Here is a 25632-nt window from a genome sequence, read left to right as displayed (position 1 = left end):
CTCAGGGTCCTAAGGGGAGTTAAGGCCGCTTCTGCCAAAAATCCTGTTCCTACTGAAAAGGATTCTCGATCCTTAGAAAGATGGGGCAAAAAGGTGTACACTTCTGCTACTTTGTCCATTAGGGCTTTAAACTGTCAGTTTCATATGTTTAAATACCAGCAATTTCTATGGTCTGTCTTAAAACAAAAGCTTACTTCCATTTCTGCCTGTGCAGATAAGGAATTACATGACTTATTGCATGCCACTGAACAGGTTGGGAAGCATGGTTTACACTGTGGATTTGATGCCTTAGAGGATTTTTGTAGGGCTGCGGCCTCTGGCACAGTCATTAGAAGGCATGCATGGCTAAAGGAACAAAATTTACCTGAACAAGTAAAGGCTAAATTATTGGATGCTCCTGTTCAGCATAATGTTTTGTTTGGATCAAAAGCTGAATAGGTGATTAAAAAGATGGAGGATAAGGCGAAATCCATGCAAACAGTTAAAGATTTCTTACAAGTACAGCCTCCTAGATTTAGCACGAATTGGCCTTCTAAAAATTGGTCCTTTCCCACTTCAGACAGGCCTCAGAGGGGTAGATATAGATGTTCCAGAGGGAGGCCTCAAACACAAGCTGCTTATAGACCAAGACAGTGGACTGCTTCCACCCCTAGGGGAGGAGAGGACAGGTCACAATCTCAGAGGAAACAAACTCAATGACTCCCTCTGTTGGGCTACAGGAACTTCTTGCCTGGAAACCCCTCTCTGAGGAAAACTCTCTCTTATCAAAATTGGACTCAAATAACCCAAGACAAGTGGGTTTTGGATGTGGTTTTAAGAGGTTACAAATTCCATTTTCATACCTTGCCAAGGCCAAGCGGATGGCCAGACCTTCCGAAACATCAATGGACGGAGGCCTTAAACCAGGTGGAAGCTCTTTTGGCTATGAATGCCATAGAACTGGTTCCTCTTTCAGAGATGGGAAAAGGTTTTATTCAAGGCTCTTTCTAGTCCCATGGAAGCAAAACTTATGGAGACCCATTCTGGATCTGTCGGTCTTGAATACCTTTCTAGAGATTCCAAAATTCAAGATGCTTACTCTACAGCAGCCACTTCCAATGCTGTCCAAAAATGCATGGATGGTAACTTTGGATTTAAAGGAGGCATATTTACACATTCCCATCAGGCAGGATCGCAGAAAATACCTCAGGTTCAAAGCCGGATCAAGGCACTTCTTATTCTCTGCGCTGCCCTTTGGATTATCTACTGCGCCCAGGGTCTTCACCAAATGCCTGGCTCCAGTAGTAGCTTACTGCAGACTCAAGGGAATTCAAATTTACCCTTATCTGGACGATTGTCTAATTCAGGCAGACAGCAAGGATGTCTTACTCCAGCATCTAAAATTTGTACAGAACCTCCTCAAGTTCCTGGGATTCTCTGTAAACATAGTCAAATTTGACACCATCACAACAGATAACTTTTCTGGGTGCACTTCTAAACACCACAACCCAGATGGCATTTCTGACATCCGAAAAACAGTTACAGCTGGCTTCAACTTTCAGAACCTTGGCAACTTTAACTCATCTATCTGCAAGGAAATTCCTGCAGGCTTTGGGTTAAATGGCCTCCTGCATCCTTCTCGTTCCATATGCAAGACTACACATGAGGAAAATACAGTGGTACCTAAAAAGTGTATGGTCTCAGCATTGCCACAGTCTAGACATACTGATCCCTGTCCTTCCTTGCCTTCAAAAGGAATTTCTTTGGTGGTCCAGGGCATGTGCTCTAAACAAAGGGAAGCCCTTCCATCTGCCTCCTGCCTCTCAGATTCTAACCACGGATGCCTCAGATTATGCTTGGGGAGCCCATTTTCAGGGCAATTGTTTGCAGGGCCTTTGGACAAAGGATCAGAAGCACCTGCATATCAATTTAAAGGAAATGTTAGCCGTTCAAAAAGCTTTATTGGCCTTCAGGAATCTTTTACAACCAGGACAACTGTTAATATGGACAGACAACACCACAGTTATGTGGTACATAAACAAGCAAGGGGGATCTCATTCCTACCCCCTTTGCAGACTAGCCATGGATCTATGGAACACAGCTCTAGCTTGCAATCTGGATCTTCAAGCTCAGTTTCTACCAGGGAAACAAAACTTCCTGGCAGACAGTCTGAGCAGAAATCTTTCGGATTCACACGAGTGGATGCTGGACACCAAAATATTCAGGATGATAACAGCAGTCTGGGGATGTCCTCACATAGACCTCTTTGCATCCCATCTCAATCATCAACTACAGACTTTTTGCATCAGGACTTTCCACAGAGAGGCTTAGAAAGTGGACACCCTGTCATTCAGTTGGAGGAACCTCTCGGGATATGCCTTTCTGCCTCTTCCTCTTCTTCCACGGGTTTTATTGAAGATAAAACAGGACAAGCCCAAGATGATTATCTTGTTGGCTTCAAATTAGCCTCGGCAGTTTTGGTATCCAACTCTAAAAAACCTATGCCTGGACCCCCCTTGGATTTTACCTCCGTCTCCGAACCTTCTGTCCCAACATCAGGGTCAGGTTCTACACTCTCTTGTCAGAACTCTCAGCCTGACGGCCTGGTTAATCCAGGGCCTTTGATTTCTTCTTTACTGCCCAAGCAGGTTATGGATGTCATTTTAGAAGCCAGACGTCCTAGTACTAGAAAATCTTATGCAGGAAAATGGAAAAGATTTTGTTCCTGGATGCAGGCTCAGGATTCTGATCCTCTTCTTCCTAACATTCCTTTAATTCTACTTTACTTGACAGATCTCTTACATAAGGGTCTCTCTCTCTGTTCCATTAAGATACATGCCTCTGCTATTTCTGCTCATTATAATGCAGACCCTCCAATCTTTTCCCACCAGCTCATGCGACAGTTTCTCAGGGGAGCTAAGAACTTAAGATCTCCTAGATCTCCTCCTATTCCTGCTTGGGATCTCTACTATGTTTTGGAAAAACTAACCTTGCCTCCTTTTTAGCCTGCTGTCTCTTCTGACATCAAGTTTTTATCTTGGAAGACAGCCATCCTGTTAGCCCTAACCTCTGCCAGGAGAGTTTGAGTTACAAGCTCTTATGGCTGTGGAACCTTATATTATTTTTCATCAAGACAGGGTATCTTTGAGGACTAATCCTACCTTCATGCCTAAGGTGGTTTCCAAGGTGGCTTTAAATCAAACTATACACTTGCCAACCTTTTTCCCCACTCCTCAAAATAAAGGGGAAAGGATCTTACATTCCTTGGATGTACACAGACAGCTACGTTTTTACCTGAACAGAACCAAGGACATCAGAAAATCAGAACAATTTTTTGTTTCTTATGCTTCAAGTTCCCAAGGTAAAGCCATTTCAAAACAGACCATTTCTAAATGGATTGCTCATGGAATCAGATTTTGTTATTCTCACCATGGAAAACAAATCCCAGGAAGTATACGGACTCATTCCACCAAAGCTGCTGCCTTCCTCAGGGGAGTTCCTACCAAGGACATTTTGGAAGCTGCAACTTGGAGTTCAGTGCATACATTTTCTAAGCACTACAATCTACCTCTCTACTCTAAGTCTAGGGCAGGCTTTGCCTCTGCAGTCTTGCAGGGCCTTTTAGCCGCCCCTTCTTTATGACCACCTCCAGCTTTGGGATTCTACCCTACAGTCATGACTGCAACAGTGAAACACGATGAACATAGTACAGTTGTGTACACCTACCATAAATGTAGATGTTAGAGTGTCTTCACTGTTGCAATCTGGGTTTCCCTCCCTCCAGTCCCCTCTTATTTTTTACTCTTGTGCATTTCCTTTTTTCACCATTCTTCTGAGGTGTATTTGCAAAGGTTATGGGACCTTTTTCATTTTGGGACACCTGACATCTGGGGCAAGAAAAACTGGAGAAGATGGCGTCGGCTGTCAGCTTTATACTCCTGGCGCTCTGACGTCAGGGAGCATGGTTGAACAGCTGACATCGGACCCAGACTTTGGGATTCTGGCTGACCGAGGGCTGCCTGCCGGCAGGGGAGAACCCTACAGTCATGACTGCAACAGTGAAGACACTCTAACATCTGCATTTATGGTAGGTGTACACAACTGTACTTTTTCCTCCCCTCAGAACTACCAGTTGAGCAAATTCTGCACCAGAACTCCCCACAGTCAAGCATGGAAAGTGGATGCCCTGTCCTTTACCTGGGAAAGCCTCTCTGTTTATGCCTTTCTCCCTCTGCCTCTCCTCTCAAAGGTTCTGCTAAAGATCAACACAGGACAAGACAAGAACAAAATACTGATTGCACCAGACTGGCCATGCCAGCACTGGTACCCCCTTTTGCACAGTCTGACACTGCTGCACCCATGGCACCTGCCTCAGACCCCCTTCCCTGCTGTCCCAGCAGGCTGACCAGATTCTGCACCATTAGCTTCAAACCCTGAACCTTGCAGTCTGGCTAATTCTATGAGTTCTCCTCTAGCATCCCTCAGTAAGCAGGTGCAGGATGTCATTCTGGAGGCAAAGAGGCCTAGTACCAGAAAATCCTATACTGAAAAGTGGAAAAATACTGATTTTCATCGTGCATACAGCTGCAGTCCTAACAGAAGGGTTCTCCTGCCGTCAGGCGGGTCCTCGGTCGGCCGAATTCCAAAGTCTAGGTCCGGCATTGGTTGTCGTCGCTTCTTCCCTGACGTCAGTGCGACAGAGGTATAAAAGAACCAGCCTTCGCCATTTTCTTCAGTCTTTCTTGCTGCGCGGTGCCTGAAGCAGAAGCAGTTCGCAAGTGCCGGTCGGCCAGCTCCTGAAATTACTAAAATTTTGCAACTGAAGTCTTCTTGAAAGCCAAGTACCCCGTTGGGGAAACTTTTCTTGCCTCAGACCGATGTCAGACAAAGTTAATAATTGTATTTCATGTGGGAAGCAAATACCGCATAAGGATTTTCATTCCCTCTGCATTCCTTGCTTAGGCCCAGACCACGACGTCTCGGTCTGTCGTTTTTGTGCTACATTCAACAAACGCACTATTAAGTGTCGGGCGGAGTTTGCCCAGCAGTATTTGGCAAAAAATTTAACTATATTATGTCGTCTGATACTCCGACTCCAGTTTTGTCTAAAAAAAACACAAAGATAAGGACAGACACACGGCCTCTACCGACACCCCGCCAAAGCCGACTACAGGTGGTCCGGTTCTCAGTGAGGCGCCTACGCAGCCCCTGCCTACAGACAACACTTCATTGGCGGTGTCTTCTGTGCCTGAGGTCGCAGGCTCCTCAGCCCACACCCAGACTACAGATACCGAAGCCACTCTTGGTGGTGAATCTCAAAATGTAGACAGGTCTGCCTCCTCTCAAGGTGTCTTCAGACCTTCCTCTTTTTCTATCAAGGCTTTCACTAAGTCTAAAGCAGCCATGCATTCTAAGAGACAAGTTACACAGGGCCCTTCTCCAGGCCCCATGCCTAAAAAACAGATGCTTAAAATGGCTGAGGATTTAATTACTCTTATCAGGGGTTCACAACCCCCCCCGGACAAAAGGCCCAGAGTGGAGGAAGAATCCCCCTCCTCTGACCAGGCCTCCATTATTTCAGAGCACTCTGATGAACAGGAACATTCTTACTCCCCTTTTGAAGATTCTGATGCAGAGGAGTCCATTCCCTCTGCCCCCCCCCCCCATAGGATTACTCATTTGGGGAAACCTTGCATACCTTAAGGGAACACTTCCACTGGGAAGGCCAAGAGTACTCAGATTCCAAGAAAAGGCTTAGGGATTTTCTCTTGCTACCTCAGCACAGGCCTCTGGCTATACCTCCTGTCTTAGACATACTAGATGATGTGTACTCGGAGGCCTGCCTTAACCCGGATTCCTTACCTCCAGCCCCAGTCAAGCCTGACAGGTACTACCGGATTCCTGACTCGCACCAATTTTTATACAAAAGCCATGCGGCTGACCCAGAAACTATCTCACAGGGCCCCAAGGGAATTAAGGCCTCCACTGCTAAAAATCCATTACCTTCCGAGAGAGATTCCAGATCCTTAGAAAGGTGGGGAAAAAAGGTATACACCTCAGCCACCTTAACCATGAGGGCATTAAACTGCCAGTTCCATATGCTAAAGTACCAACAGTTTCTGTTATCACAGTTGAGAAGTAAAATGTCACAACCTGAACAACCAGACTTGAAGGAGTTGCAGGATTTGATACATAGTGCAGAACAAGTGGGTAAACATACCTTGCAATGTGGTTTTGATGCTCTAGAGGCCTCATGTAGAGCTGCTGTTACAGGATCAGTCATACGTAGACATGCCTGGCTCAAGGAGCAAACCTTACCAGATCATGTCAAAGCTAAATTACTAGATGCCCCTCTGCAAAAGGATGTATTATTTGGTGTTAAAGCTGAGGATGTATTAAAGAAAATGGAGGAAAAGGCTAAATCAATGCAAACAGTGAAAGATTTTCTACAGGTACAACCTCCACGTTTCAGTAGAAATTGGCCTTCCAAAAATTGGTCCTTTCCAGCCACGGACAGACCCCAAAGAGGTAGATACAGGTGCCCGAGGGGCAGAGGGCAATCTCAAGGATCGTTTAGAGGCAGACAATGGCAAGCTCCTACACAAAGAGGTGGTGAGGATAGTTCACAGCCATTCAGAAAGCAAGCCCAATGACTTCCCTTTTGCATGCCAAGCAAGGCTCAAATGGCAGCACCCTTAGGTGGAAAACTGGCATTATTTCCAAAAAAATTGGCATATTGTCACAAAAGACAAATGGATCCTGGACATTATAAACAGAGGCTACAGATTCCATTTTCACACCCTTCCAAAATGAGAGGCATGCCAAACCTGCCACACAATCAAAGGGCAGAGGCACAAAGACAAATTTCAGATCTCATGGACATGAAAGCTATTCAAGAGGTGCCTACTCACGAACAAGGTCAAGGTTTTTATTCCAGACTATTCCTGGTACCAAGGAAGGGAAAAGATTGGAGACCTATTTTGGACCTATCCATCCTAAACACATTTTTTACTCGTTCCAAAATTCCAGATGCTCACATTACAGCAGCTTCTTCCCATGCTGGGCAAGGAGTCTTGGCTGGTAACATTGGACCTCAAGGAGGCATACCTGCATGTCCCAATCAGACAAAATTGCAGAAGATACCTCAGATTTCTTGCAGTTTCAACCCATTATCAATTCTCTGCATTGCCCTTTGGCTTGTCTACTGCGCCCAGAGTATTCATGAAATGCCTGGCATCAATAATTGCCTACTGCAGACTTCAGGGGATACAAATATACCCATATTTGGACGACTGCCTGATCCAAGCGGACAGCAAGCACATACTTCTGAAATATATGGCTTTTGTAATAATGTTGTTGAATTCTCTGGGATACACAGTCAACAAAGAAATTAAGGCTAATACTCTCTCAGAAAATAATTTTCCTGGGTGCCAACTTGGACACAAACACTCAGATGGCCTACCTCACGCCAGAGAAGCAGGGGCAACTAACTCAATACTTCAAAACACTAGCAAATTTCACCAGGCTGACTGCAAGGAAAATCCTGCAGGCTCTGGGATTCATGGCATCTTGCATCCTACTAATCCCATGTGCAAAGCTGCGTATGAGGAAACTTCAATGGTACCTGAAAAACCTATGGTCTCAACACAGCCACAGTTTGGAAACAATAATACCACTAATTCCATATCTTCAAAAGGAATTTCTGTGATGGGCTCAAGCATGCCAAACACAGGTCTCCCATTCTGCAAGCCTCAAGCAAATCAAGTCATCACAACAGATGCCTCTGACTACGCCTGGGGGGTGCACATGACAGATCGGTGCATTCAGGGCAAATGGTCTCAAAGAAAAGCACCTTCACATCAATCGAAAGGAAATGCTAGCAGTAATAAATGCTATTATAGCTTTCAAAGACCTTCTGCATCCAGGTCAACTATTGATAAGGACAGACAACACCACAGTAATGTGGTACGTAAACAAACAGGGAGGAACCCATTCATACCCCCTATGCAGGCTGGCCATGTCACTTTGGAACATGGCTCTGGAATTACAAATCGAACTTCAAGCACAGTACTTGCCAGGCAAGGAAAACACGCTGGCAGACAACCTAAGCAGAAATATGACAGATCCACATGAATGGAAGTTGCATCCTCAAGTTTTTACAGAGATAGTTCAAGCATGGGGAAGGCCAGACATAGATCTCTTTGCCTCCCACAAAAATCACCAATTGACAAAATTCTGCTCAAGGACTTTTCATCCAAAGGCCTGGAGAGTGGACACTCTCTCTTTCAGTTGGACAACAATGACAGTTTATGCCTTTCCACCTCTTCCTCTGCTGCCCAAAGTTCTATTAAAAACCAGAGCAGACAGACCAAAGATGATTCTCATTGCTCCAGACTGGCCAAGACAGCACTGGTACCCACTCCTGAGGAGCCTGACGCATTCCCCTCCATGGACCTTACCTCTAATGCCTCTTCTGACTCAGCACAGCTTCAAAACTCTTCACAGTCAGCTGAAAACACTCAATCTGGCCGCATGGAAGATTCCTTAACATCACAACAGACCCTACTCTTCAAGGAGGTGCAGGATGTCATTTTGGAGGCCAGAAGGCCTTCTACTAGAAAAGCTTACTCCACAAAATGGAAACGGTTTTGTGCCTAGAATGAGAAAAAGGGCCAGAATCCTGGAAAACTGAATTTACCTCAAATATTACAGTACCTAGCTGAGCTGCTAAGCAGTGGACTTTCATTCTCCTCCATCAAAATCCATGCCTCAGCCATTTCTGCAGAATACAATACTGATCCACCTTTATTCTCTCACCCCCTCTTAAGACAGTTCCTCAGAGGGGCTAAGAACATAAAACCCCCAAGAAAAACAACCAATACCTGCTTGGGACCTCAATTTCATTCTAGAAAAGCTGACCTTGCCTCCTTTTGAGCCAGCTGCATCAACAGATTTGCAATATTTGTCCTGGAAAACAGCTTTCCTTCTGGCTATCTCCTCCGCTCATAGGGTATCGGAACTACAAGCCCTCATGGCTGTGCAGCCTTTTATCATCTTCCATCAGGACAGAGTTTCCTTACGAACCAACCCGTCCTTTATGCCAAAGGTGGTATCCAGGGCAGATTTGAATCGGGTATAGACTTACCTACCTTTTACCCTAATCCTCGAAACAAAGGGGAGAGACTACTACATTCCTTGGACATCCACAGACAGCTGCGTTATTATTTGGACAGAACGAAGCCTTTCAGAAAATCAGAACAGCTCTTTGTGTCCTATGCTATAGGAGCTCAAGGGAAACCAATTTCCAAACAGACAATTTCAAAATGGATAGCCCACTGCATATGTATCTACTTTTCATCTCTCCCCTCCCCTGGTTCTTACTTTCCTGCTTCCTTAATCAATTACCCTCCCATATCTTATGAACAACACTATAACATGTTTCCTAATGTTAAATTGTTTTAGTTTTGATTGACTTCACATGAACCCTACTAAAGCATTAAGACTTGTTTAATTTTTTTTACTTCTACTCTAATGAAACATTACATTATTCACAATTTATTTTTTTTCATGTCTTATTTTGTAATGTAAAACTAATCTTTTTTATAATATTTTGAATGTATTAATTTACTTATGTTGGAGCTTTTCTCCTCGGGCCTCTACTGAAAAGGGATATGTATCCAGCTAGACTAGCCCGGTCAACAAATGTAAATAAATAATAAATAAATATGCTTTTGTTACTCTTTTCATGGTAAAACTGTATCTGCAGGCATCAGATCTCACTCCACAAGGGCCACAGCTACCTCTGCAGCTTTCCTCAGAGGAGTTCCTACCAAAGATATTTTGGAAGCAGCCACTTGGAGTTCTGTGCATACCTTCTCCAAGCACTACCACCTACCATTATACTCCAAAACTAGAGCAGGCTTTGCCACTGCAGTCTTGCAGGGCATCCTGACTCCTCCTAGTTCCACCTAGTGCCTACCACCCCTTTCTTGGCTTTGGGATTCTACCCATCTGTTATGACTGCAGCTGTATGCACGATGAACATAGTACAGTTTTGTACCTACCATAAATGTAGATGTTCGAGTGCTAATACAGCTGCAGTCCAGGTTTCCGTCCCTCCTTCCCCTCTTGGGACAGGCCCTTTGGCTAACACCTCCTCATACAACCTGATTGGGGTATTCATTTATGGTGTATTTGCTTGCAACTACTGTATTTTGATTATATGACATTGCTTTATTACACAAATTTATGTATTACCTTCCTTTCTGGGGGCACCTGACATCTGGGGCAAGAAAAACTGAAGAAAATGGCGTCAGCTGGTTCTTTTATACCCCTGTCGCACTGACGTCAGGGAAGAAGCGATGACAACAGACGCCGGACCTAGACTTTGGAATTCGGCTGACCGAGGACCAGCCTGACGGCAGGAGAATCCTTCTGTTATGACTGCAGCTGTATTAGCACTCGAACATCTACATTTATGGTAGGTACAAAACTGTACTTTCCTGGAGCCAGGCTCAGGGGATGGGCACAGCAGTGCCCAGCTTACCTCATATTCTACAGTACTTAACAGAAATGCTCCACAAGGGCCTATCCTTCTCGTCAATTAAGATTCATGCCTCTGCCATTTCAACACATTATAATATTGAGCCACCCCTTTCTCTCACTCCTTGCTAAAACAATTCCTTAGAGGGGCCAAACATTTGACGCCCCAGGAGAGATCCCACTCCAGCCTGGTACCTTAACCTTTGTATTGGAAAAGCTCATCCACCTCCCCTCCCCCACCCCTTTGAACCAGCTGCAACAGCAGAGTTGAAATTCCTTTCTTGGAGAATAGCCTTACTTCTAGCCATCACTTCAGCAAGAAGAGTGTCTGAATTACAGGCCCTTATGGCAGTGGAACCCTTCATTATCTTCCATGCGGACATGGTTTCCCTCAGGACTAATCCTTCCTTTATGCCCAAGATGGTGTCTAGTGTGGCCCTAAACCAGTCCATTTGCCTACTTTTTTCCCTAATCCACAAAACAAAGGGGAACGGATACTGCACTCTCTGGATGTGCACAGACAACTTGGATTCTATTTGGACAGGACTAAGCCTCTCAGAAAATGTGACCAGCTGCTAGGTGGCTTTGCTGCAGGGGGAGAGGGGAAGGCCATTTCAAAGCAAACAGTTTCCAAATGGATAGCCCATTGCATTCATTTTTGCTACAAGCACCATGGCAAACTACCCCACAAGGGGATAAGATCACATTCAACCAGGGCTGCAGCTAGCTCTATGGCATTTCTCGGAGTCCCTACCAGGGACATCCTGGAAGGTGCTACCTGGAGCTCTGTACACACCTTCACCAAGCATTACCACCTGCCTCTCTAGGGCTTAATAGCTGGTTCTAATGCTCTTTAACTACCTCCTCCCTCCCTTAGCTTTGGGAATCAACCCAAATGTGATGACTGCAACAGTGAAACATGAACGTAGTACAGTTGTGTACACTTACCATAAATGTAGGTGTTAGAGTGTATTCACTGTTGCAGTCCTGGTTACCCTCCCTCCAGCCTCCTGACTTCTCTTGGCTCTACCTTTCCTTCTTGTTTGGTATATATATTTTTTTGTGTGTGTTTGCTTTTTGATGGGGGTGTACCATACCATATAATTGCTCCCTATTGTGGGGGCACCTGACATCTGGGGCAAGAAAAACTGATGTACTGGCGTCTTCTGCATGTTTTATACCCCTGATGACCTGACGTCATGGAAGAAGTGACAGCATCCAACACAGAAATCTGAAGACTCTGGTATTCAGGCCGGCTGAGGACTACCTGCAGGCAGATAACCCAAATGTGATGACTGCAACAGTAACACAAAGAACATAGTACAGTTGTGTATACTTAACATAAATGTAGATGTTAGAGTGTATTCGCTGTTGCAGTCCTGGTTTCCCTCCCTCCAGCCCCCTGCTCTCGCTCTCTCTCTTTCTCCTCTGTATATACTACTCACCCCTTGCAGGGGTGTTAGTATTGGTATTTACTTTTTACTGGTGATGATTTTTTCCACCATAGATTAGCTCCCTATTGGGGGGCTCCTGACATTTGGGGCAAGAAAAACTGATGTAATGGTGTCTTCTGCCTGTTTTATACCCCTGACGACCTGATGTCAGACCTGGAGCGACAGCAACCGACACAGAAATACTAAGTGTCTGGTATTCTGGCCGACTGATGGTTGCCTGCAGGCAGATAATCAAAGTGTGATGACTGCAACAGTGAATACACTCGAACATCTACCTTTATGGTAAGTGTACACAACTGTACTTCTCTTCCCAGGTTAATTTATCAGCTTTTTCAGCATCTCTGCCCATGGATAATCCTCTTTCAAGGCATTCTCATGTTAATGTTTTTGAATGTGCTTTTGCATAAGAGGCCTCCAAGAAAACAGGTGGCCCCTCCATGGGATCTTAATTTTGTGTTAGAAGCGAACACCTGCGCCATTTGAACCAGCTAACCTGGCTGACTTGAGATTCTTAACATAGAAGAGACTTACTCTTCTTGCAGAGGTCAGAGTAATCAGTATCTGAGTTGCAAGCTCTTGTAAATCAACTTTATCTTATTTTCCACAGTCAGGGTTTCTTTTGAGCATGAATCCTTCTTTTATGCCTAAAGTGATATGAGTTTACTTTGTCAAGCTATTCTGTATATTCTTTCCTAAACCTAAAATGAGAGAGGAAGGGTGCTCCATACCTTGGATGTACACAGACAACTCTGGTACTATCTTGGCAGAACTAAAGTTTTCAAATTTTCAGATCAGTTCGTCTTGTGAAGGTAAGAAGGGACAACCTGTGTCAAAACGGACTATTTCCAAATGGATGTCTAAAGCTGCTACCTTTTGCTATACTCGCCATAACAAAACTGTTCAGGCAGGGTTAAGGCCCACTTTACAAGGGCCTTGGTTTCATCTTTGGCTTTTCAGAGATGGATTCTAGAAGCAGCAACTTGGTCTTCTGTACGTATTTTTCCAAGACATTAAAAGCTTGATTCTTTCTCTTGGTCTAGATCAGGCTTTGCCGAGAACCTTCTCCACTGACTCCTGGATCAGTCCCCTTCCACCTTATAAATGTAGTAAGCTATGGTAATTTACGTATATAGTTAGGGCTACTGCCGCAGTGATCAATATGATGAACATATTACAGTTGTGTAAGTACTTACCATAACAGTAGATGTTTGAATAATCACTGCTGCAGTAGTCACTCCCTCCCTTTCCCTTGTGTTTTTGGTTTGTCAGGCTGTGAACACCCCTCTCCCTCCAGCATTGTCCTTTCATGACTCTTCCTTTCTCTCTGTTGACACGAAAGCTCTGAAAGACTTGGCACCCAAACCTGTCTTTAGTCAGTTCAGCTCAAGCTGATTGAAGGCTTGTGCTTGGGGAAGGTGGCCTGAAGCTTTGGAAGCTGGGGGTGGTTGTTATCCTTTGCAGGATATAACCCATATAGCTAAGGCTACTGCAGCAGCAATCATCCCGTTATGGTAAGCTTATTTACACAAGTGTACTGTCCCTTGTCCATCCCTCTTTATTCTAGAGTTGAGCTAAGGACAGTCATTTACTTTTAACCTTCCCTTTCTGCTATCCTTTCAAAGAACACCATCTCAGGTCAACCTAAAACTTGAAGATGATTTGCGAGATCTGGTTAGTTTGCCAAACCTGTGATTATAGTTCACTTGGGTTTGATTCTCAGCCCAGTTCCTTGAAGTCTGACAAGGCAAAAAACTAAGGATGGTGCACAGATATCCCTTTTACACTGGACATGCTGATGTTCCATCTTGAAGGTGTCTGTCTGGCCCAGTTCATGAAAAATACAAAGTTCTGGAAACCAAGTTGGATGTTAAGACCCATGTGGCAGAAATCTCAAGTGTCAGTGTTACTGCACAGGGATTCCTGACTCTACTGTACTTGCAGCTTCTTGCCTTTTAAGCTGTTCATTGTTCCCAAGGTTAAAATTCTACTGCCAGTCATGAGCGGACAGGTGATCCACTGTGGCGACCCCTAACCGGGAAAAGCCAAAATAAAACTGTTCCCAAGGTACCTGCAAAATACATAACCCCAGGTTTTGCTCATATACTAAAGGGGGTTCGCTTTTACCTCTAGGTCAGCTGAATGATCCAGGTGAAGAAAATGAACATTTGTAAAACACACTGAACAGCACCATTCAATGTTCTACCAGACTGACAGTCTCCCTTAGCCTGCAGAAATCCATCCAGTCTCCCTTATAAACCCAGTGTTTCCTAGGAGGTGTTCTGAACACACGAATGCAAGGTTTCTCCTAAATGACAGCGACAATGCTAACAAATTTCTCTCCGCTATAATCTTGAAAGCTCCTCAGATGTATGTCTATCGTGATCCTCCGGGTCTCATTTGGAAGCCTGCTGGCTGGCATTACTTCCACTAAATGTTATTTGATAAGAATTTTACTAGTGCCCCCCCTTCCAGCCTTTCATTCCCTTAGAGAATTATGAGAAGACTGATCCTGCTACCATTTTGTCACCCATCTAATGGGGGAAAGGTGTGAGCCAAATGGACGGAACTTCTCGAGGGTTGTTCCCCTCGCTGACTGTGCAGGTGTTGATTTTCTAAGGCTAGCTGAAGTTAAACTTGCTACATATTCTATGGGGAGAGCTGTATCTATTTGAGCAATTTTGTTCAAGTAAAGAAATTGCTTGCAGAATTGCTTTAAAATGGAGTTGTAGTTTAGTTCTTAAAATTGTTTTTGCCAAAGATACTTGATGGCCTTAAAGTTTTTAAAACTCTACATGGTCAGTGTTTCTTACTTTGCCCAGGAAATCTGAACCCTTGGTGAAACAAAGCCCATCCATTGTAACTGGAAAATTAGTATGATCCAGGAAACCCCTTTTTGTTGTTGTGCAGCAATTTGAAGACCGCTTGTGTAAACTGCTTGATTGTGAGTTCTGAATTTGAGGGTGGCAGCCCTCATTGAATAGTGGTGTCTGAGGTGGGTATTTTTGAGATTGCAGGATGTGACCCCCACCCCCAACTTGCAGTAGAGACATTTGTTTGCTTTTGTAGCTGAAGCAGCAGTTTACACATTTTGTGATGTAGTCCATTTCATTATGGGACAACTTTCTGAGAAACTGTTAAGACTTTGAGTCTCCCTTTTATAGCAATTTTTTTCTGTGATTGACAGAGGAGCAGCTTCTGATGTTCCATCTAGATTTGAACTGTTCACCTTTTCTCCGTGATGGTACAGTCTGAGTTAGTGTATGTATAAGTAGCAAGGGGTGTGGGCAGATTATGCAAAAATGCTTTTGTTTTTGCCTTCCATTTAGTTGCCAGTGTATTGATCACCAGCTTACTTTAAGAGGGTGTCTGTTCACTAATGTCCAGGTTCATAGTTGGTTTTGGTAAGGCTGTATTGCAAATACCAACATCCAAAAGACATGCTGCTTTCTGTGCATTTACAGTTTTGAGTTCCATCTCAAGGGATGTAGATCCTCTGTCCATTTTGCTATATTGCTTGACCTTGCCACCACTTGACATACAAACCCCAATTAATGCTCAATGAATTACATGTTTATATGAGGCTAGAACACTGAAAACAGGAACAACTCCCCAGTGTGCCATCCTTAAAGCCATTGTGCTCATCTTATTGCATTCTAGCAGCTGTCTTCAGGATGAAGCCTTTCTTCAGTGTACCTAAAAATGCTCTTTTTTCACATAACAGGATTTTGTTAGAAACCTTATGTGTAGACCTAGGGAAATGGAATGCTTTGCCTTTATATCAGCTACTGTTTCTATCTGACATGTTACTGTGATGGGCAGAAGTGTGTTCTGCTCACTAATAGCATAATGCTGTAAGAAGGTGTTGCAATTGGGCTGTATGTGTTTTTTGTTGCGAATGTTCTTGGTGGAGCTTTGCAAAAGTAAAAGGTGTTCTGTGGTCTTTGGGAAATCCTTGTTTGCCATATGTACAAACAGTAGGTACAAGGTACTGACATTTATTTATGCCCCCCCCCCCCCACTTGCTAAGAAGCCTCATTGTTGCTTTCAGTCTCCACAGCAAAATGGCAAAAAGATACAAGGGTGCCCTTTTGTGACACTTCTTTGGCAGTGGAAGCTTCTCCCTTTAGGGGATTACGTCTTTCCCCACCACTGTGCATGTTCTGCAGTGGCATAACTGTAATTTAGATGCTTGTGCTGCCATTATGCACGCTGTGCTGTGGATGGTATGTGTGCTTCATTCACTTCACCCTGCAAGTGTATTTAAGAATATTGCTGCTCTCTTCTTGTTTGTGGGGATGATGTCCTGGAAAAGGTTTAGAATCACCAATACACAGAAACCTTTCTGTACAGAAATGGCTATAAATGTTTTCCTGTCATTTCTGGAGATATGTGGAATTGTAAAACCCTTGGACATATGAAACTTCAACATGCTGGTATTAGTTGATAGTGTACTACATGGAAACTAGTTGCATCTTTAGTACTTGTCTATTTTAGTTGCAAAGTTTTGAGTAGCTTGACTAGTGATTTATTAAGTTATGATCTTATACGTAGGAGAAGGACACGCACCACTGACGGAGAAGGGAAGAGGAGAAGACCATCAAAAGAGGGAGAGTCTTATGATCCTTATGACTTCAGTGACGCAGAAGAAGAAATGCCAGAGGGTAAGGAGTTTCCTGTATTAAATGACTGGTTTCCTTCTGCCACAAACTGTTTTTGTAAGTGTTTGAGTATTGGTGTGGTGAGTGGTGCAGTCTATTCATACCGAGTTTGTGCAAGTTACGGCACAATAGTGGATTTTATTTACCCTCTGCAGACCTTGTACTGAAGAGGAGATAACTAGCCAGTTGTAAACTTATATTCATTTGACATTTTTTCAGCACAAGCCATTACCAGCTTCTAGTCTATGGTCTGGACCTGTAAATCTTCACGTGACAAAACTTTAGAGACACAGATGCACTTTCCTTTGGGGAGGTTGAAAAGGCAGAATAAACCCAGTAATACCCCATTTTAGGTGGTCTCCTTGTCTTGTGTATTAAGACATGACTACTAAGTTACAAAGTGAGTGTTTCCCAACCTATGTAGTGAGTTGTGCGCTTTAGATTTTAAAGTATATCTCTTATGATTAATGTAAACAGCAGGCATTTTAAGACTGCTTTACCCACAGGTTCTTGTATCTGCATGGTTTGTGCTTGTATGCGTGTGTTACGCATGTATATACGTACACACAGTGTGTGTGTGTGTGTGCGCATGTTTGTGTCCATATAATCGACACATCATTTAGTGGAGCCATTATAAACAATTAACTTCACACCTGTAAAATGCAAACTTGTGAATTCAGAAGAGTTGAAAACTGTAGTTGAACTACATGTGCAAAACTCAGGTGACTGAGAGGGGCAAAACCACACCTGTCAGGTTTTATCTTGCATCCTCCTAATTTCTCAACTACAGAGTGATTATAGGTGTGTGGAAAAGAATTTTGCCCCTATGATGTACTTCTGTCACGTTTACAAATTGGGGAGATTTCCTTCCCTAGATAACTGTTGCAGTGCTCCAAGCTGCTGGGTTATCTCTCCAAATAACCTGGATATCTACACTGGATTCCAAAGCCAAAACCTTCCATAGAGCCATACTTTCAATATATGACCTAAAGCCATGGGCATGAGGGTTCAATAGCAGAAGTAAGAGTATAAATCCTCAGACTATTGTGCAGCCAATCCAAATGCAGGTCTTTATCGCATCAGTTTGTTTTATGCATGATCTTTGGTACCGTTGATCTTCACTGGTTCAGAAGTGCTGCTTTGGGAGCCTTTCTTTTTTTTTTTCCTCATTTGTATTGCTGTTTGTTGCTCTGTTAGATGTCAGCAAGGAGGAGAAGGTGTAATTGTGGCAGATTCCCTACCAGAATCTCTACTTGCACTACCTTTTCTGTATAGGTGGGGAGCACAACTACAAAAAAATGTAGATCTCCGTCCTTTGTTCTAAAGACCTTTAAGAACTAGACTTTTGTCTCTTAATTCCTGTTTGGACCCTTCCCACCACCCCTGATGTCCCACCTGTTCACAAGAAAAAATTTAAGAGCCCTAGGCCTGCTATCACGATTGACCAGTCGGACTCTGTGCCCATGGGAGTCTTGGAAACCAGCGCATGTCTGACGCATCCTCACTCACATTACTGTGACCCTGCTTAAGGATGGTATGGCATCTGAGGTTCACACACCCAAAATAACTGCTGCTACCGATGATTGTGAAAAGGCGAACCATGCATTAATTTCCAAAGGACCCAAAGGCATACAGCAGGTATTTCTTGATTGCTTATTGAAGTTCATCTGGGGCTAAATCCTCCATGTTTCGTCAAAGTGAATGCCACACTGAGAAGAGGGAGCCCCTCCAGTCGTCAGAAGAACAGGAGTGGATAGATTTTTCACAGGCTCTATGTAAGGCCAAGATGACACTCTGGCCACTGTGCTTTTCAGAGCCTGCTACTACTAGCCCTTTCCATTCCAAAAAAGACAGTTCAGCACTTCTGAATAGTCGAATGAGACTGAGCCTGTTCATCTCAGCCATTTGCCTGGTCAGCTGGCTTCTGATAAAGATACCATTTCTCCCGATTCCCCTGTTGAAGTTTCATTTGGGGAAACTATTAATGTGAAACATTTTGAATGGGAATGTAAAGTTCAACAGAAATAGTATAATCTCTTAGAAGTCGTTACTCCATCTCCTAGCTCTGTACTCCTTTTCTGGAGGCTTTTGCATCCACTTCACTACACCTGACTCCCAGGCAGCTGAAGCAAAAAGGTCCAACAGGTTTTACAGGGTACCCGAGGAGATGAAATTTCTCTACAAAAAGCTCTGTGGCAGACCCCTTTCTCTTCTGTGTCAACAGAAAAGCCATCCAAGTTACTGCCAGTGCTGTTCCTTCAAATAAAGACAGGAGGACAGTGAACAGGGGATGACTATTGTCTATTCTCAGCAATAAGTAAAACCTTGTCCTCCCCTGAAGAGTCTACTGCTAAGCAGACTTTATCCTTGGTGCCTCAGGCTTCCCAAGTAGCTAGGCACAGCATTAAATGCAGCTACTGTGCAGTGGAAGCTTCCTCTAAGGCAGCTGCTGCAGGTTGTGGGGGTATTGCTGTCTCTTCCCTCTTTACAGAAGATAAGGCAAAACTCCTAGACTGTCCGGACTGTCCCTTAAATAAGGATATTTTGTTTTGTTGGTCTGGATGCTGCTAGTCTTGTCAAACCATTGCAGGAGCAAGGTAATATTTATGAAGGACTGTAGGTGGATATTGATTACCTCTGTACCGAGACAGCAAAGGAATTACCTTACAAAACTCACTTTGCTTGCAGGGAACATGGGCCTTCTCACAAGACCAAGAAAATGACTAGGAAGATTCTAGGACAAGCCAGCCAGGGACTCTAGATCTGGGAGGCCTCCTTACTCAGATAAGACCACCTAAGTGCTTCTTGTCCCAGTCTTCATCCCTTGGTCCATCCATCCTTTTCTCTATCCAAGGGGCTGACTTCATCCCTAAAAACACTAGCTAGTCATTACTTCAGAGAAATGGATGCCTCAATCATCCAGAAGGTTTACTGAATGACCTGGCAATAAGCTCCTCATTTCATTGGCAACCCTCCTCCACAAAAAACAGATGTTTAAATGATGGGATTGATCAGCTGTTGCCATATCAAGGCATAATAGAACCAGGATCTCTACAGTATGCGGGAAAAGGGTTCTATTCAAGACTTTTCCATGTCCTAGGAAAAGGAGACTGGAGAGGAGTTCCAGCTGTCTCCACCTTAAACACCTTTCTCCTTGTTCTACTGTTCAGAATGTTGTACCTGCAAACTCTGCTCCCATTCATCCTTCCTGGTGGTTGGACCTAAAGGATGCCCTTCTCCATATTCCTTTTCACCTGGCTTATTTTCTTCTAGCTCGTTGCACTTGGTTTTCTTTTGGACTCTCTAAAGATACCAAAGTGCAGAAAATACATTAAAAATCTGCAAAATGATAAAATACAGGCAGCAAAGTACAAAGGAAACTCACAAAGTACTTGTCAGTTTCATCAGTGGATGCTTTGGATTTTAGCAGGATCTCTCCAGACATCTGGCAAGTCACCAAATGTTGAGCAGCTCTGGTTAAAAGAGCACAAACGCACACAAGAGCAAGGCTTAAATACAGGTGAAATTAAACACTTTTAAGCTACCAATGGGAAAGCAAACTATCTCAAACTCAAATGAGGCTCAGACTACACACCTCTGTCACACGAGTGCAGATATGGCCTTCCTAATTTACCATGGCTGGAACAGTGCTGAAATAGTGCTCAAGTGTAACAATGCAGTCTAAATTCAACAGATCTGAATCTAGTCTAAGCTATGTACTGACTAAGGCAACAGAACAGCTTTTTTTTTTTTTTTTTTTTTTTTAAAGTGCAGAAAAATACAATAACGATCAGCAAAATGAGCTAGAAAAATGATAAAATACAGTCAGGAAAGTGCAAAGAAAACTCAAAAGTACTTATTTTTTCTATTTTTGGCAGTGGATGCTTTGGTTTTCAGCAGAATCTCTCAAGACATCTAGCAAAACTTGCCAGACTTTGAGAAGCTCTATTTAGATGACTTGCAGTGGTACTGCCCTTTGCACAAATTGGCAGCTCTTCAAGCAGCTGTCAACAGTCTGAGACTTTGGAGAGCGTTTTCTATAGAGGATTTTAAACTGGAAAGGTTTGCTTATATCCAGAGTAGGATGAATGACTTGTACAGTTAATTCCTCAGGCCAGTCAGATAAAAACAAAAACTTTCCAGCAGCAGTTTCCAGCTTGGATGGGTTGAATTTAGTTCTGCTCCCTCCAGAGTGCAAAGGAAACCTCTTAATGTAAAATGAACTAGGTTTGAACGCAAGTGCAGTAACAAATGCTTTACAACAAAAGTCAGAATTCTTGTAGTATTTGAACTTTCTCTCATCTGCTTTCTAATGTAGCCGAAAGCATGTCCTAGGCTGCGGGCTCGAGCAACATCACCTTGAGTCACCACACTTGGAGGAGACTAACTTTGTGGATTGCTTCAAGACATATTTTGTTAATGTCCACCAGGATGGTTTGTCACTCTTTGGGCCTAAAGTTAGCGAGCAGGATGGAAAGGCACGTTTTGCTACCCCCCTCCCACCAATAGACCTCTAGAAATCAGGAGTGAAACACCTATTTAGAAAATGATGCTGCTGTGGAAAGTTTCCCCACAGTGAGTGGGGGATAACCAGAATGGTTGCTGCTCGTGCAGCAGATGTGGACTGCAGAATCCTAGCTTTTGGGAATATTTATCTGGGTGTCCCTTCCAGCTCCCCTTTGCCCAACTATTTGGCTCTGGAGGCATTTGGGAGTCATTTGGCTCTATACCTAGAAGCTTGGGAGGTAATCACTTTAGACACATAAATGTTGAGAATCATATCCAGGGTTACATGGTTCAATTTTTATATTCCCCAAGATAGAATGCCAAACACCTTCCAGATGTGCCACCCCATCAGGGAAGGGAAGCAGCTGTCAAAATCGAAAAGCTGTTGGAAAATAGTCATCCAGGAGGTCCCAGCAGGCCAATGTGGATCCTGAATCTATTCCAGATTTTCTTTGGCTCCAAAGGAGCAGCAAGGACCTCTGCTTAATCTTGAATTTGTGCAAATTAAATTGCTTTTGTGGAGATAAAGTTCAGATGGCCGATGTGCAGTTAATTCTGCCTCTCTTGAGGAAAGGTGATTGGATGTGTTCAACTGACCTCAAGGATGCCTACCATCATATAAAGACAGAGGCTGCCCAGAAGGTTTCTGAGCTTCGGACTGGGAGCCAGTCATTACCAATTTAAGAGTGCTGCCCTTTGGTCTCGCCACTGCTTGCCCCCAACCCCCAGTGTTCAAGTGTATGGCACTCATGGCAGCCTGGCCCAAACTGCAGGGGTTCCAGATCTTGTACCTGGACAATTGGCTTTTCACTACCTCCATGAGGCAGCACTAGTTAAGATCAGGAACTCCTTACTCCATTTGTGCCATTCTTTCGGAATCACCATAAACCATCTGAAGTTCAGCCTTCAACCAGTCCATTGGCATTTCTGAAGTTTCCTTACTGGAAATTTTTTTTAGAAACCATTACTGCAGCCCAAAGAATTTCATAGTTACAGGTAGTTGTAAAGTGCAGTATTTGGTCTTCCGCAAAGGCAAGATGGCATTGAAGGACTAGTCCCCTTATTTATGACCCAAGTAGTTAAAGTGGTCTCCTTCAAGCTATCAGAGTGGCATCAACTGTGTTGGCTGTTGCAGCTTATTGGGTTGAAGGAGACAGTTTTCTCTTAACTATGCAAATCACCTATCCACTCAACTGTTTCAGTCTTTGGAAACATTGGTGACCACTGCAATGTTTTAAGGTGCGCACAAATTGGTTACCAGCTGTTCAACCAGGCCAATATTTTGAAGGTCCAGTCCAGCCTTGTCCCTCTTGTCTACTCCTACAGCAATTACCATTTTCTGATTGAATATTCTGGTCTTCATTGTAGTGAAGATGTTCCTGATTCCATTTGCTGGATACTACATTATGGTTCCGGAGTGCTTTTGATTCAGTGGTCTCAGAACTGTCATGCACAATAGAATTTCATGAGGTTGCCAATATATACCGTGGTGGTGTCTTGGGGAACTCTTTTCTCCTAAAATGTGACTGTTACTGTGGATACTGTAGTCCTGGAGTGAGAGGCATTGTTTAGGGCAGATGTCACAGGAAGAGGTTTCTATGCATATCAGTGTGCTGGAGATGAGTGGTCTTCCTTACGATACAGGCTGTAAAGGACCTCATTTGAATAAAATCAGCCACTTTCAGCACTTTCTATACACTTTGATCATTATGAGCTAGATATTCAAGCCAGGAACGACTTTTCCACTTGAGTCTTACAGATCCTGATACAACCACAACGGCATCTAACTGCTTGAGTACTCTTCCCATGAATAAGGAAGATTATTGCTGCAGTAATGTTTACAATGTGAACATAGTACAGTTCACCATAACAGAAGATGATTGAATAGGAATTCTGCTGCAGTATAGTTTGCCACCTTCCTCTTTGATTGGCTTCCCTGAATCTGAAATTAAAGGATGGAAGTGGATGTAAAGGGGCAGGGGCTGTCCCTTACTGAGTAGGAGTCCAAGCAGCCTTTTAGTGGCTTTTGCTCATTGACATTCTTGACAGGGCAGTCATCTGAAAAGATGGAGATAATTGCCTTTTCTCTGCATTCCTTAAAGATTGTGAACCATGTATTACTAATACTAAGGTTTTAGAGTGCCTTCATAAGCCTAATACATGGCAGGACTACTGAAGTAAGTCGCATAAGTATGTCCAGGGGACTCCTCGGCAGATTAGCTTGGATATATATATAATCTGTATTATCCAGGCATGTTTGTTATTGGTAACTTCAATCCTGACTTAGCTGAACATGGCCTGGACTGCTTTTCATTTAAGCCATGCATGATGTATGTCCTGTGAAGAAGGTCTTCAGCACTGCTATGCAGATAACCTAAAGCTTTGGAAGTCAGCCCAAATAATAGTGGATAGTTTCTGTGGATGAGAAGTTATTATACTCTGAATCTATTGATGTCCTTCCATATCACTGTTGCAGTAGTTTTTATAATAGGGATCCCCTGGCCAACATCCGGCTAGTATACCAAAGCCTTTAGGTTGTAATGGGTACACTACGTCAAGTATTTTCCCAGCACACAGTGTAGGCTGTAAAGGTGATGTCTGGATGTACCATCCTCAGAACCTCTTTGCTGCCAGTCTGAACGCCATCCTCGATTGTCAGTCTGAATGTTTGTTCATCTGCTGGCAGTCTATTCATTTGCCCACTTTTTTTAACTTCTCCACATTCTGCCAAGTGAGAAGGGTCTTCACACCTTGGATTTGGATAGACAGCTCTGATATTTTGGATAAAACTAAAGGCATTCATAAAACTGAGCAGCTATTTGTCTCTCATCATCCTAGGTAATTAGGTTTGCCCGTTTCCAGGCAAACCATTTCTTCTTGGATATCTAAAGCTATTCCTTTTTGTTACTTTTTTCATGGAAGAGCCTGCTTTCTGTTGAGCCTCATTCTACTAGGGCTGTGGACTCTGCTGATGCTTTTTTCAAGGGTTTGGATACTAATTCTAGTCTTGGGGCAGCTGCCTGGACTTCTGTGCATACTTTAACCAAGCACTATAAGTTGGATGTGATTTCTAGGGCTAGAGCTGGTTTTGCAGGGCTATTCGAAGGCTCTGCTGGCCCTTCCTCCTGTCAGTATTCTTCCTTAGCTTTTGCATTCTCTGTAGTGTAAAGAACACTGTAACAGTGATATGGAAGAACCTATTACAGTTGTGTAAAATCTTAATATAAGATGTCCTTCTCTTCACTGTTGCAGTATTCACTCCCTACCTTCTCCCCTGATCCTTTCTCATTCTGGATGTACTTCTTGACTAATTTTTCCTTGGGCTGTTGTTCCTACTGGGGCTTTTTCAATTCTGAGGATGGTACGTCCGGACAGACTCAAGGCTTTGGTATACTGGCTGGACTTTGGGCTACCTTTGGCAGGGGATCCCGATTGTAAAGAATATTGCAATAGTGAAGAAAAGGACATCTACTTTTATGCTAAGATTTTACACAACTGTACTTTACGGTTTGTAACTTCACTCAGCTGTACTTTTGTGTTCAAGAATCACCCAAAAGCTTTCGGCCCTGCCGAGAATGGTTTTCTTAAAATGTATTGCTTACTGGTAGAAATGCTTATTTCCTCTGGACAGAACACCACATGTAATGGCCTTTAAGGGATATTTGTCTCCCATAGTTACTTTTTCTAGTCTGCTGAGAACATTATCCCAGAATTACAACTGGCAAATAAGACCATGACCAGCAGAATCTTTCCCAAACTGGGTTCTTTGTGTACTGAAAGTGAATTGGAAGAAGCTAAGACTGACTGCGTCATACAGTAAAAGAATTGAAGATTGTATGTGCTGCTTTTCTGTTGAGCAACCTACTGGTATTGTGGGAAGGAGGCCAGCACTGCTTTGGAGTCCTCTAAAGTTGTAGAAGTCAGACAGTAAGGGTGGCAGGTGCAATGAATTATATAGAGCAGCACTGATCTTAAAGTTTGATTATCTTGCATCATTCCCACCATTTTATTTTTCACTGTCTGATCCCACCCCTACCCGGGCTCTCCTCTCTACACCTGAAGATAAGGATTGGGTTGGTCTTCCATTAGTGCCAGTATATGTAGGGGTTTCCTCTGGTAAAAACAAAACAAAATTCACAGCAGCTTCCAAATAAAAACTTGTAATCCACAAACTGAAGCAGCTTTTCAGGCAAAACAATAAAGCCCTGAGCAGGGCAAGCTTAGAAAATTGTGAAAAAACCCACCGACGGCTCAGCACACTTCAGTTCACTTTATTCCACAGAAACACAGCACATTAACGCTCCACCATATGTTTTCGTTTTAAAAATCACTTCCTCAGATGTGGGCTGTTCAAACTACTACTGCTTTTATATCATTCACTTAATTACATTGATTAGGTTAATGAATTAATTGAAAGGTTAATTTAGTTTAAAACCAAAAACTTTTCTTGTTGCATCTCTGTGTTGCCACAATTAAAACACATTTAATGTATG

General features: G+C 43.4%; 1 protein-coding gene across 1 annotated transcript in view; it reads left to right on the top strand.

Moving 5' to 3' along the window:
- MCM3 (minichromosome maintenance complex component 3) overlaps positions 1-25632 on the top strand; it is a 398684-nt gene that overhangs the window by 343248 nt on the left and 29804 nt on the right. Inside the window, exon 15 of the mRNA XM_044061704.1 lies at positions 16527-16636. Within this exon, the coding sequence (XP_043917639.1) occupies positions 16527-16636 (110 nt within the window). The remainder of the gene's footprint in view (positions 1-16526; positions 16637-25632) is intronic.

Source organism: Protopterus annectens, chromosome 2.part0, assembly GCF_019279795.1.
Source record: "Protopterus annectens isolate FY-2018-M chromosome 2.part0, PAN1.0, whole genome shotgun sequence".
Lineage (NCBI taxonomy): Eukaryota > Metazoa > Chordata > Ceratodontiformes > Protopteridae > Protopterus > Protopterus annectens.
The sequence above is the reverse complement of the archived record's forward strand: the minus strand, read 5'-3'. Positions and strand labels throughout refer to the sequence as shown.